This window comes from Bemisia tabaci, chromosome 2 (assembly GCF_918797505.1).
Source record: "Bemisia tabaci chromosome 2, PGI_BMITA_v3".
Lineage (NCBI taxonomy): Eukaryota > Metazoa > Arthropoda > Insecta > Hemiptera > Aleyrodidae > Bemisia > Bemisia tabaci.
In genome coordinates this window covers 33,520,075-33,533,859 of record NC_092794.1, presented here as the reverse complement: position 1 = coordinate 33,533,859, position 13,785 = coordinate 33,520,075, and the positions used below count along the sequence as shown (strand labels likewise).

The following is a 13,785-nucleotide window of genomic DNA, read 5'->3' as shown; positions in this document are numbered from 1 at the left end:
GTCAGGGCTTAGGGGCGCACTGAGCAGCATATTGGCTTGAAAGACAAATATGGCGTCCGTCCTTTCATGCCAGAAATCAACCACGTGATCGAAAAATGAGATGTGATGTCTTCAAACATAGTTTAAAAAACCGGCGCTCCGCTTCGCTCCGTGCCGGTTTTTCCGTTCTCTCGGAAAAGTCGAATTTCCTAGGAAACTGAGCGGTTTCCGAGACTTTAGATGACCCTGCGTCTAGGTTGCAAGGTCTAATCGTCACAATACGTCACATTGGCATGACTTTATCCAGTTCTAGCCATCTTGGTCTGGAGCTACCTCTGACAGGGCCTGTCGTCAACCAGTAATTTCAGATAAAATCATATGAACGTGCCATGACCGTCTTTTTCCAATCAAAATCGATCTCACTTTAATTGTTACGGCCCTTCCCTCCCTCCCCCCTGCAGGTGCTGCTTAAGAATTTAATCCCATCTAATGATAGACTATATGAATAGGGGGTCTCATGTCAAATTTTCTATCTCTATAACATTACACTCATTTTTAGCAGGGTAGCGCCCTCCAGAATGGCCCATCCACAGTAGTGTCGTAAAAGTAAGTGCGGATAGTCAATCCTAGTAGATTTTGCCGAATTACGACTCCAAGGATCCAAATTTCGTCCGTTTTGGCGTATTTCTAACCGTGCACCCACAAACATGCGGAGAGGGCATTCGATCTATGCACGGCGCGGATCGTAGCGCTGCGTCCACTCGGTGCCCACTTAGACCGATGATTAGGGCTAGCCGCTCGGACCAGGGAAACCCAACGCGACACGCGGCGGCAAGGTGCCGTGTTTGGGAAAGAGGTGTGTGAAACAATGGCCAAAAACGCCTCAAGGCATTCTCGAATTTTGAACACTTGGGATGATACAGTTTCTTTCGAGACGCCCAAAACCGGTCGCCGCGCCGTTTTGCTTAGAAGCGCCGGGTTGCGACTTCGCCATTTTTTAAAGTGGAAACCTTTAAAAATTCATATCTCCGCTGCATCTCAACCGATTTCAATGAACTTTTTTTTAAAATGCTCCTCTTAAATAAGCTGCTCTTTGCTTTAAGAGCTCCTGCTCTGCTTTCTAATGGTGTACCTATAGTTTTCTGGGTTTACTTGGCTTAAAGGGGCACTTGCGCGGTTTTAGCAGTTTTTGATAGACACAAAAATGTTGTTTTTATTTTACCACAATCGTGGAATCGACGGAATCTGAACAAAAACCAGTCTAAATGAGAGTTCAGGTTCTCACCTTTCTAACGAACACAAGATAATTCCGGGGAAACGGTTAGTTTCCGAGATAAGACCGCTCAAAGTCGGTCACATACGCTTTTGCGCAATGTGAATACGTCTTATCACTATGAATCATTCGCGAACAAGGGGTCCCTTACGTCCAATTTACGTTGAAATAATTACACAGAGCAATAAGGTGTCCAACACGAGCCGTTATTTCGCCTTCGGTTGCCGATGTGCGACGTTGCCATTTTTTGAAGTGAAAACTCTTAAAAATGCTAAACTCCGCTGCATTTCATCCAATTTCAATGAACTTCTTTTTAAAATGTGCCCCTCAAATAGAGCTTTCTGATGGAATTCAGGTTTCTGGATTTTATTTACCTTAAGGAGGCACTTACGTCATTTATATAGTTCTTTGCAGAGATTTTTCGTACAAAAGAAAGTAAAAAATGGCAACGTCGCACATCGGCAGCCGAAGGTGAAAAAACGGCTCGTGTTGGGCACCTTATTGCTCTGTGTAATTATTTCAACGTAAATTGGACGTAAAGGACCCCTAGTTCGCGAATGATTCAGTGATAAGACGTATTCACATTGCGCAAAAGCGTATGTGACCGACTTTGAGCGGTCATATCTCGGAAACTAAACGTTTCCCCGGAATTATCTTGTGCTCGTTAGAAAGGTGAGAACCTGAACTCTCATTTAGACTGGTTTTTGTTCAGATTCCGTCGATTCCACGATCGTGGTAAAATAAAAACAACATTTTTGTGTCTATCAAAAACTGCTAAAACCGCGCAAGTGCCCCTTCAAGCCAAGTAAACCCAGAAAACTAAAGGTACACCATTAGAAAGCTCTATTTAAGAGGAGCATTTTAAAAAAAAAGTTCATTGAAATCGGTTGAGATGCAGCGGAGATATGAATTTTTAAAGGTTTCCACTTTAAAAAATGGCGAAGTCGCAACCTGGCGCTTCTAAGCAAAACGGCGCGGCGACCGGTTTTGGGCGTCTCGAAAGAAACTGTATCATCCCAAGTGTTCAAAATTCGAGAATGCCTTGAGGCCTACATTACCGGTGTATGCACTAGAGTGGTAACGTATAAAGAACAGACACGAACAAACACTGAAGGAAAGAGCAGGAGTAGATTAAGTTACTGTAGTCACTAATTTACTTCTGAACTGTTAATTTGAAGAACCATAAGACACATCTTTGATGTGTAATCACTTGGTACGGATTAGAGGAACCTTGAACTGTAATCATATCGGTAAAGTTTGAGGGCTCAACAGGCTTTAATGCTAACCAAGGTGAACTTCAAACTCGTGTATGAATTCAAAACCACATACTTCAGATAAGGAAACTACAAAACACTTGATTTGAGGCGAAAATGAAAAACGAATGATCCAAGAAAAGAATGTCTGGGTGTGAACTTATGAGAACTGACTTTCTGTTTCAGAATGCTCTGAATACACATCACAATGAGCCGATAGACTCTAGCTCCAGGCTGTAAAATACGATAAAACTGATTGTCAGATGCTTTGTAGAAGTCAGAAATGGTTTAAAGGTAAAAAAAATTAAAAGATTCCGAGTTGTTTGGATCCTTCCTGTTATCAATCTTCGTTTGTTTACGAGCCCGTCGTTTCCGATAGCCGATGCTCACTCGCGGACGCCCGGTGAAAAAATTTAGCGAACTTTAACGCCTTTTTTCATCAAGAAAGAGTTAGGTAATTTCGGACGAAACCAAATGTTTCAACAAATTTCTCGTCAAATTTTACCACTAAATCACAATATACAGATAGAAACTTTCGCTAAATAAACAAACCGGGCAGCAGCCATATTGTTCGGACTGACTCGGAATAAACCAAGGGTCGTCACCTAAAGTGTGACGTCAAAAATCGGCGTTCGCGCCAACGGCCCGGATTCAAATAACGTTTTTGAGACCTTCAATTTTTGGTGTTTTTAAAGTAAAATTTCTCAGGCCAAAGAGCTCAAAAAAATCTGAAAAAAATTCTGTATACTCATTTTACCAAGGACTCTCATAGTATGTAATAAAAAAATTCAGCCAAACTGGCTCATTATAAGCAGAAATGTGAAGTAAAGAAGTGTTTTATTGTTTTATTTTCTTATTGGAAAAAAAGGCATTGTGAACAAAAAAATTTACAATTTGAAATTCCATGTATTTAGAAAACATCAGCGTGCTTTATACGCATGACAATAAAACACGATACTCTCATCAGAGGATTAAACTTTAATCTTATCTAAATTATAATAGCACTCTGTAATGCGAGAACGATCATTGCATTATTTCATGAGCATACAATTGACATCAAATGACATCGATACGGAAACAAGCATTTTTTCAGCTTTATACTGCTGAATGTATAAGTGGTTCAGTGCCAGTGTAATGCTGGTATTACACTAATGAGTGTATAACTGCGTGATGAGTGTTTACCAGTCACGGCCACCAGATGGCGCCGTGCTCTTCAATGTGCGATTACCGTTTTCTCTGGGCCCAAGCCTGCCTCGGATGAATGGTTCTTGTCTCGTTATTCTTCTCACTTGTTAAGGTATTTATGATTTACTTCTAGAGATTTCACTTTTCTTTTAATATTTATATTTGATAAGTTAGAAGCGGTTTAAAGTTGCGCTCTCTTTTTCACAGCCTCATATCAATATACTTGGGCATACCCGAGAAATCTGTCTCCCCGATGGTTGCAGTAGTCTCGTTAAGAAGAATGAACATCGCGAAAGCCTCCCCGTGGGATAAGGGCGCAAGGCTTCCCCGCCCTCTCTCCTCGGCCCCAGCGCCACCCCCGCGGGGCCGTCCTTTTAAGGACGGCAGCGCATTGTTATTTAGGGATGTGCTAGCTAGCATAATTGTAATGCGCACATAATTAGTGAAGTGTCAAGATAATACTCCTGAGTGTAGAATTAGGATAATGCCAGTGTAATGCTAGCATTACACTGTAGCTAATAGCTTGTAGAAAGCTAACTATATACTCGTGAGTGTATAGCTAGTATAATGCTAGCTATATACTCGAGAGTGTATAACTAGTGTACGTGTAATGCTAGCATAATGCAATTCTGTGTGCAAATCACATAATGCTAGCTATACACTCACGAGTGTAATGCTAGCATTACACTCATTTTTAGCAGGGCGCGCCAAAACACCGTTGACAAACTGATACACCGTCAACCGATCATTTTTAAGAGGGTCGGTCCCTGAAATATTCTAAGTCCTAAAATCATTGAAAATATTTTAAGTCCTAAATCCATCGGAAATATTAGAAGTCCGAAATCAATGAAGAATGATCTAACAATAACTCGGGAAGAGATCCTTTGCTCCAACTTCAGATATGGGTCCAATTCCGAAAGATACCTGCGAACTGTTCCGCCCGCAGCACAAAATATTCTAAGTCCAAAAATCACGGTTGCACAATCCAAAAATTGAAGCCGAAACATACAAGAGCTTTTTTGCATAACCCGCTGGTTGAAGAGGTTACATACATACTCCTTTCGAGAAGATAAAGTCCGATCCGTATCCTGAAATATTCTAAGTCCAAAATCCGTCGAAAATAATTTTAGTACAAATTTCGTCGAAAATACAGGGTGTTCGAGAAGTCCCCTCCCCCCCCCCCTCTAACTTTTGACCTAATTGAGGTAAAGATATGAAACTTGGAGCGTGCTCCTAGATCAAAGGGAGCTACTTTTTGATGCCCCCAAAATTTTGCCCCCCCCCCCCTTGGGGGAGGGAGGGTTACGGACCCTAACTTATTTTTTTTATGGGAAGACCCCCTTTGTGATACCTCGTTCAAAAGAGCATAAAAAAAGAAAATTTTTCGCGCAAACCCGAAGTCATTGTCTCAAACGTTTCAAAATGGCGGCCGGTCAAAGTTCAAAATGGCCGAAAATTGGCACCTCTGCTATTTGCACATGGATTTGCATGAAACTCGGTATCTGGGGGTATTTTGGCACGAGAAAAACGAATTTGATGTTAGATTCTTAAAAAAACCCCAATTTTTCAAAATGGGCGCCGGTTTAGGCTCAAAGTGGCCGAAAATTTGACAAACTCGATTTTTTGCCAAGGGATTCACCTGAAATTCGGTATCTGGGGGTATTTTGACCCGAGAAGAACGAATTCGACGTTAGAGTTTTAAACCAACCCTAATTTTTCAAAATGGCTGCCGATTAAAGTTCAAAATGGTCAACAATTAGCAACCTCGACTTTTTGCCGATGGATTCGCCTGAAACTCGGTGTTTGGGAGTATCTGGGTAAGAGGAAAACGATGAGCTGAGAATCCTGAAGCTGAAGCTTGAAATTTAACAGAAATCCATCGGCAAAAAGTCGAGGTTGCTAATTGTTGACCATTTTGAACTTTAATCGGCAGCCATTTTGAGAAATTAGGGTTGGTTTAAAACTCTAACGTCGAATTCGTTCTTCTCGGGTCAAAATACCCCCAGAAACCGAATTTCAGGTGAATCCCTTGGCAAAAAATCGAGTTTGTCAAATTTTCGGCCACTTTGAGCCTAAACCGGCGCCCATTTTGAAAAATTAGGGTTTTTTTAAGAATCTAACATCAAATTCGTTTTTCTCGTGCCAAAATACCCCCAGATACCGAGTTTCATGCAAATCCATGTGCAAATAGCAGAAGTGCCAATTTTCGGCCATTTTGAACTTTGACCGGCCGCCATTTTGAAACGTTTGAGATAATGACTTCGGGTTTGCGCGAAAAGTTTTCTTTTTTTATGCTCTTTTGAACGAGGTATCACAGTCTTCCCATAAAAAAAAAAGTTAGGGTCCGTAACCCCCCCAAGGGGGCCCCCCAAAATTTCGGGGGGGGGGGGTCAAAAAGTAGCTTCCTTTGATCTAGGAGCACGCTCCAAGTTTCAAATCTTTACCTCAATTAGGTCAAAAGTTAGAGGGGGAGGGGACTTTTCGAACACCCTTTATGTTATATCCAAAATCTGCCTATTTTTCGCGATGAATGAAGAACCGGCATACAAATAGTGACAAACTCTGTCTGGATATGGCTCTTGACTGGTCAGAAGTCCTGTGGGGCTGATCCAACGTGTAGGTACCAGCGTGGCCCTCCATGCAGCGCTTGCAACGAACGGTTCCTTACCGGAAAATGAAGTTCGATTCATACTTTATCTGCCGGCCAATTCCAAGTCTGCCAGAATTTGATGATGAAGACTGACATTAAAGAGCGGAAGCTTAGCAGTCATGTCTTGTGATCGGGTGTGCGCGCAAACATAGGAGCCCCAGAGCCAGCGTTTGTAAACGAAGTGAACTTTACGTGACATTCAAGCCCCCACTGCGGCGAGGACGAGACACGACTCACAACTTCTACGTCTCGTCTACCGTGTCGCTCAAACTGAGTGGAATCGAGTATTGAGTAAAACCATTTTCCCACGTCGCAAAATGGGATCTGTAAGCGGTTTTCCGAGGCAGTGTTGAATGTTGTTGCTGAGAATTACACGGGCCGTGAAATTTTCGGTACCATCGATGCGGGCCGGTAATCATCAATCAACTGATAACCCGGCTTGTAAGATGATTGTATTTTTGTTTTAAGATTGTTTACAAAACAACATGAGTAGAAGAAACGATATGAACAATATGAGTGAACAATATAACATTTCGATCTGTGGTGAAAGCCTCAAAAAGAAATGAAAAATGAAAATAAAAAGAAAAAAAATCGGAGGAAGTGAAAGAAATGAGAAAGCTCACTTACTGAACCCAAAATCTTCTTTGCCCACGTTTTTTCATCACCAGATCCTAATATGCAGCCATTCGGACAAAGGTTCATATTGATATTCACAAAATGTCATACCTTTTTTTAAAAGTTATCGTAATTTAATATTAATTCAATAACATAAGCACCAAAAAGAAGCTAGAATTGAAAGACAGTTGTCCATTACCGTGTTACTCTGATAACACGCTGAAATTCGAATTACGCGGGAACACAACTGAAAACAATTCGGGCGTCAACATTGAACATTGCATCGGTGACCTCTTTTCAGCTCCTATTTTGCGACGTAGGAACGGCTTAAGGAGGTAATTGATCACGAAGAATTCAGAATCGAGCAGAACGGAAAAATTCGTTATCGTATCTGCACGTGTCTTGGGCAACGAAGACCAAGTTCCGTCTGAAAGTGGACTCTCAATTTGCAAGGAGCAGTCTTAATTTAAGGTTAGTATAAGATTGCAAGATCGGATAATTTTCATGTTACCTATGCGAAGAACAAGGAACGAATAATTTGCACTCAAATTGTTATTGCTTCATCTGAGAGTGAGTGCTTCTAGACAGTGTTCCCAGGCGTACGGATATTTCCGTGCCGCGCGGACATTCCCTATACCCGCGCGGACAGCGTACGGACAAAAACCTTATGGGAAAATTTTTCCCTATCTTATTTTGTCCATACGCTCGCCCGGCCCTGTCCGTGCGTGTGTTTATCCGCTTTTCTTTGCAATATTTATTACTTTTGCGTAAGTTATTGATACAATGATGTTTAGTATGAAAGCCGGGTAGCGTTTGGGAACAAATTAGACACTTTTTGCATTAATTATATTGTATTCTTATCAAAATTCAGTCATTTCATGTATGTCCCTGCGCCCGCCCGGCCCAGTCCGCGCATCTGATAATCCGCTTTTCTTTGCAATATTTATTACTTTTGCGTAAGTTATTGATACAATGATGTTTAGTATGAAAGCCGGGTATCGTCCGGGAACAAATTAGATACTTTTTGCATTAATTATATTGTATTCTTATCAAAATTCAGTCATTTCATTTAATGTCCGTACGCTCGCCCGGCGCAGTCCGTGCGTCTGTTAATCCGCTTTTCTTTGCATTATTTATTACTTTTGCGTAAGTTATTGATACAACTATGTTTAGTATGAAAGCCGGGTATCGTTCGGGAACAAACCCAAGTAGCATTTTGCAACGAAAAAATTGCAATTTAAATGAAATAAAATTGCCAGATGATTTCAACTTTCTTGCAAGAAAATTGCAATTATTTTACAACATCTGACCCCCTCATTGTAAAAAAGTTGCAATTTTTTTTTTTGCAAAGAAATTTCAATATTGACGACCTTTAAATTTCAACCCCTAAATTTTCCGGGGAAATTATAATAATTCGAACCCATGCTTACCTAATGTCCTACGACGTTTAGCAGCATAAAATACCGGACGCCCTTGAGTGGGCTTGAACCCGACCCACGAATGTCATAGCGGAGCACTCTTCCACTGAGCTACTGGGAGCTGATGATGAGCTAGGTTGAAATCACGCCTGTTAAGGCTGTTATCGCATGCATTGCGTCAGTGCGTGGCTCAACATTCATCATAGATTTGATTAACGCCGTTTTTCTCAGGCTTCTTTCTTTTGCCTATTATTTATTTTTTTTCGTGTTATTTATTTTTTTCATATTTTTTTTGTCTGATTTTTTTTTTCGATATCACGTAATAGGTACTCACACTAAATTTACACCGGTGTAAATTACACCACATACTAACTTGAGAACTTAAAAATATTTTCAAAAAATATTTTTAAAATATTTTCAAAACTTTCTTAAGGAATATTTTTAACATCATGCATGTTTACAGGCAATATTTTTGAATTATTTTAAAAATATTTTTTGTAAACATTTTCAAAATATTCCTTTAAAATGTTTTAAAAATATTTTGAAAATAACTTAATTACAATATTGCCATGAAAATATTTTGATAAAGGTGACAATATTTTCAAAATATGTTGGGCTATATGGGTTAGGTGAGACATTTAAGTCGAAAAAACTTTAAAACAACTAGAGAATTGGATGCCAGGCACATGGCGTGAATTTGTTACAACATGATTGCACCGAAATTGCAGTCTTTATAGTGCCTTGAAAAAGAAGGTTAGGCAACAAGCATAATCTACATTTCTTGCAAACTTATTGCAATAAAATTGCAACTTTTTAAGCGCCTTCAAATGAACGTATAGGCAACAAGCAAAAATTGCAATCAACTCACAATCCATTGCAATGAAATTGCAATCCATGCTACTTGGGAATTAGATACTTTTTGCATTAATTATATTGTATTCTTATCATAATTCAGCCATTTCATTTCAGGTCCGTCCCTGTTTTCTGTATTGTTGTGCTTTTGTGTTTGATCACTCTGGCATTTTTTCTTACTTTTTTTCTCAATTTCGCCAATGTTATTGATAGAAGGAAGCCACGAATAAAACTCAGGTATCATACAGGACCTGATTTAGTACTTTTTGCATTAATTTATGTGTTATTCAATTCAGTTCAATGGGTTAGGAATTATGAATTTCATGAAAAGTCAGCTCCTATCTTTTGAATTATTGCTTTTTGATGTAGGTACCTATAATTGTTCCAATTATTTTTTCCTGCCAATGCTTTCTAGAGGACATAGGTAGGTACTTGAATGTCGCTATTCAAGCATGATTTGGACATAGGTAGCTACAACAGTTCGTTCGGCAGCATTCAAAAATCACTGTTCCTGTATAGGTATTTTTTAATAGAGAACAAATCAACATCATTCCTTGAAATTTTCTCAGAATTTGCTTCGCACAGGGAGGAAAAATCATGGAAGTTCTTATAAGAATTGATGTTTAGTAATTCTTCATTTGAGAAATAAAGCATAGGTATCTCCGGAAGTCCACTAGAGTAAGTATTTAAAAATCGCGAGGGGCGATTCACGGAGCGCGGAGCACGAAGCGGCACGGACATACACGAGTCCATCCGGAGAGCGTACGGACTTTTCAAGATAGGAGCACCTGGGAACACTGCTTCTAGAGCTGATCTCGCAGTGTTTGTTTTAAAAAAACTAGGGGGTACGCCCCGTGGCCGCTGCGCGCCCGCGCGCTGTCACGGCTCAAGCATATACATAGAGTGGCTCATCTAGGCAGGGATTTTATCTTTTCGATAGCCAAAAGCAATTTTCCGAACTATGGAATAAGATGAAATATGTATACAAAATAAGATATTATCAATATGTGCTTATAGAAGTATTGAGGAATTCAATAATAGGTAATGACATTGATCCGATTTATTGAGGAAGTCAATACTAACGAAGCATTACAATTTAAAAGAAAAAAAGAAAAACAATTAGGAGAGAGATTCACAAATAATAATATGCTCGGGGTTACCAAGGGATTCAAGAATAATGATGCTTTACCATGAGAAAGAAAACAATTCTATCCTCCTCGGGGGCGGTCGTTCAGTGACTCCTCCTAAACGGGCCCACGCAGGTTACGTCTGGAGTAGATCGTCCCCCTGGTGCTAAGAACGGCGAAGCCGAGGCCTGCTGACACCCCCCGTGCACTCGTAAGGAGTACTTTACGAATCACTAAAAAAATCATGGGAATCACACGAGTAAGTGATAAAAGTATATACAGAAGAAGGAGGAAGATAAAGGGGAAAAATAAATGGCTGAACTACACATAACACAAGAGGAGGTGTTCCAAAGTCGCAGAGAAAACCGGACCAACCGTAAATGGCCAAAAAAGGAAATGGACAAGTAGTCGATCATTTGGACGTATTTCTTTCAAACAGAACTATGTGCATGGGGAAAAATGGAGTGTGCTCATAAGTGCCCGGGCCATGAGAATGAATGGGATATAGAAAGCGTCAGCGAAGAGACCGCCGCGCCGCCGCCTTGCTTCTCTAGCGGCCGAATAACTCATGAGCCCTATCCACAACGCTCTAGATTCACATTCACAGCTCATGAGTGCCGCATTTAGTTGGCTCACAGTTCCGTTTGCTGCACTCAGAAAAAAAAAGATTCCATCAAGCTTGGGCAAGGTTGATTCAGTATGACGGGCGTCTCAAATACGGGTACAAGCTTAAAGCATCTTACGGGAACATAATCAAGAACGTTAAAGAGACATGATATCATACATACATATGAGTCGCTTTTAAAGCGCTCTTTGGCGCTTTACGACGCCTAATCGCCACAAAGCTCGGTCTTCCCACAGGTCACCAGGGAGTTGACACTCCCTCACCTCACTCAACACCCCCTGTCGCCAACCTCTCACTGGGCGTCCCCTACGTCAAGTCCCAGGAGGAACCCAATCAAGCATCTTTGTTGGCAGCCTCTCTTCAGTCATCCTATTGACATGACCATACCAGACAAGCTGTCTGGTCATGACGTCGAACACGATGTCATTTGCGACTTCCATAATCTGACGTACTCTATCATTACGGAACCGATCTCTCCTAGAAATTCCTGCCGACCTTCTCCAGAAATCCATCTCCGTTATGCTCTTAGCATATACCTACTGTGTCCGTTTCTTCAGCTGCCAAACTTCGCATCCGTAGGTATGTTAATATACTTTTGACCACAACATTGTATGTCCTCCTCTTGTTATCTTTGGAAATCCGCTGATCCCAGAGGATTCCATTTAACATCGCTGTAGCCTTCCTTGCTAAGGTGTTCCTTTCTCTGATAGCTTCATCCGTCCTTCCATCCTGGGTCAACCGCACTCCCAAGTACTTAAAGTGCTCGCAGCCCTTGATCTGCTGCCCATCCTCCAACTCAATGCTTTGCTGATCACCGCCAAAAGTCATCTCTTAAATTTGGATATGCTGACTTCCAAACCCCACTTCCGATATTCTTTTACTAACTTGCACATCATGTACCTACTCCACGTCACCTTGATCTTGAGCAACCACAACCTGGTCATCAGCAAAGCACAGAGTGAATAGAGTTTCAAGATCACCCAAGGGGACACCCATACCAGAATACTTCCTTTTCCATTACTTTAGCACACACTCGAGGTAAATTTTAAATAATGTTGGCGACAAACAACATCCCTGCTTTAAACCCTTAGTCACATAAAATCCCGCTGACAACCCCCCATGATACTTAATTTTGGTAAAACTCCCTTTATAAAATCACTTGACAGCATCAATTAACCCCCCGTTAAAATAAGATTTTTCCAAGGCCTCCCAAAGTTTCACCAACGGCACACTGTCATACGCCTTTTGGAGATCCACAAAAATTAAATGCAGCTCCTGAGCTACGGCCATTTTCTTCTCAATGACCTGGACAACAACAAAGAGGTGATCTATCGTAGACCTGCCAGCTCTAAAACAAGCCTGCTCCTCTGCTTCGTGATCCTGCCATTCGTCCTCGATCTTCGCTTTCAGTATCCTCCCGTACACTTTGCCTATTGTCCCGCGGTCACTGAGAGCCCCCGGTAGTTGTTACAGTCGTCCTTCCTTCCCTTCTTTTTGTAGATGGCCTTGATCCAAGACTCCTTCCACTCCCTTGGTACCTCGTCACCCCTGATGCATTGTTGAATCAGTTTTCTGAGGCACTCAAAGAGCTTGGCAGTCCCGTACTTGACCAACTCCACAGGAATCCCACCAGGACCCGGTGCTTTGTCATTTATTAGCTCTTTAACCGCTTTAATTATGTCACAAAGTGTGGATCTCCAAGTTGTTCATTCTTCCGTTGTCCGTGCTATTGTCTCGAAACTCTGGGCGCCTTTCCGTCAAAAGATCTTTTAAATGATCCTCCAGTTTTTTAAGTGATATCGGAGAAACGATGTCGCGCTTCATGTCTCTACGTAAACCTTTAATTAACTTCCAGCTCTCAGCACTTTTTCTCCCCCCTAGGTAAGTTTTAATTCTAGAACAGTTGCTTTCCCAAGCTTCATTCTTCTTCCGTGTTATGAGGCTCCTAACTTTAGACTGAGCTTTCCTGTAAGCAACTTTATCTTCAGCTTTTTTAGACGTCAGAAATAAAAGATGTTTTTGCCGCTTGAGATTTATCTCGTCTTCAATTTCTTCATCCCACCAGTAAGGATGCTGGTTTTTATTACTGGTTTTGCAAATACCTAGGGCTTCTTTAGCTGCAGAGTGGATACAATCTTTAATGAAATGATATTGCTCTTCCGTGGTACCCGAAAGCCCATCCCCAACTTCTCATCCAAGCGTTTCCGATACAGAGCTTTGACACTAGGGTGCTCCAAACTTTCGATGTTGTATCTTACCTCACGCTCTTGCATCCCCTGTCCCTGCTGTTGTTCAGGCACTGGCTCTACATCCTTAGTTCCTTTAACGGGAAACGCTATATCTGCTTGGAGGAAATGATGGTCACTGCCGCAAAACAGTCCCCTACACACTTGCTGCAATTTCAGCTTAGTAGAGTGCTTATCAATCACATATTCGATGATGGATTTCAATCCTCGCGTTGGCTGGACCCAGGTATACTTATGGAAGTCTTTGTGTTGGAAAAAGCCATTCAAAATTCTCATCTCACTTTGAGTACAAATTGAGATGATCACCGTTATCATTAATAGCATCCTCTCCAAACGGTCCGACAACTTTACAATCGACTCTTCGTCCCGTTCTGCTGTTCAAATCACCCATAAGAATGACCTCCCTGCCAGCACCAACGTTCAGAATTTCATCATTCAGATCTTCAAAAAATTGGTCCTTTCACGCGACAGTGGCATCATCATTTACACCGTACACTCCGAGCAGCGTGATCTTATGTCCGTATAGGTTGAGGTTCATTCTGATAAGTCGCTGGTTGATGGC

General features: G+C 41.3%; 1 protein-coding gene across 8 annotated transcripts in view; it reads left to right on the top strand.

The window, feature by feature from the left end:
* Positions 1-13,785, top strand: part of LOC140224062 (uncharacterized) — a 526,468-nt gene that overhangs the window by 409,028 nt on the left and 103,655 nt on the right. Inside the window, exon 1 of one of the 8 annotated variants that reach the window (XM_072297188.1) lies at positions 2,754-2,799. The exons of the other annotated variants lie outside the window; for them this stretch is intronic. Within the exon in view, the coding sequence (XP_072153289.1) occupies positions 2,769-2,799 (31 nt within the window). The 5' untranslated portion in view covers positions 2,754-2,768. Of the gene's footprint in view, positions 1-2,753; positions 2,800-13,785 lie in introns of those variants that run through there. 8 annotated transcript variants of the gene reach the window in all.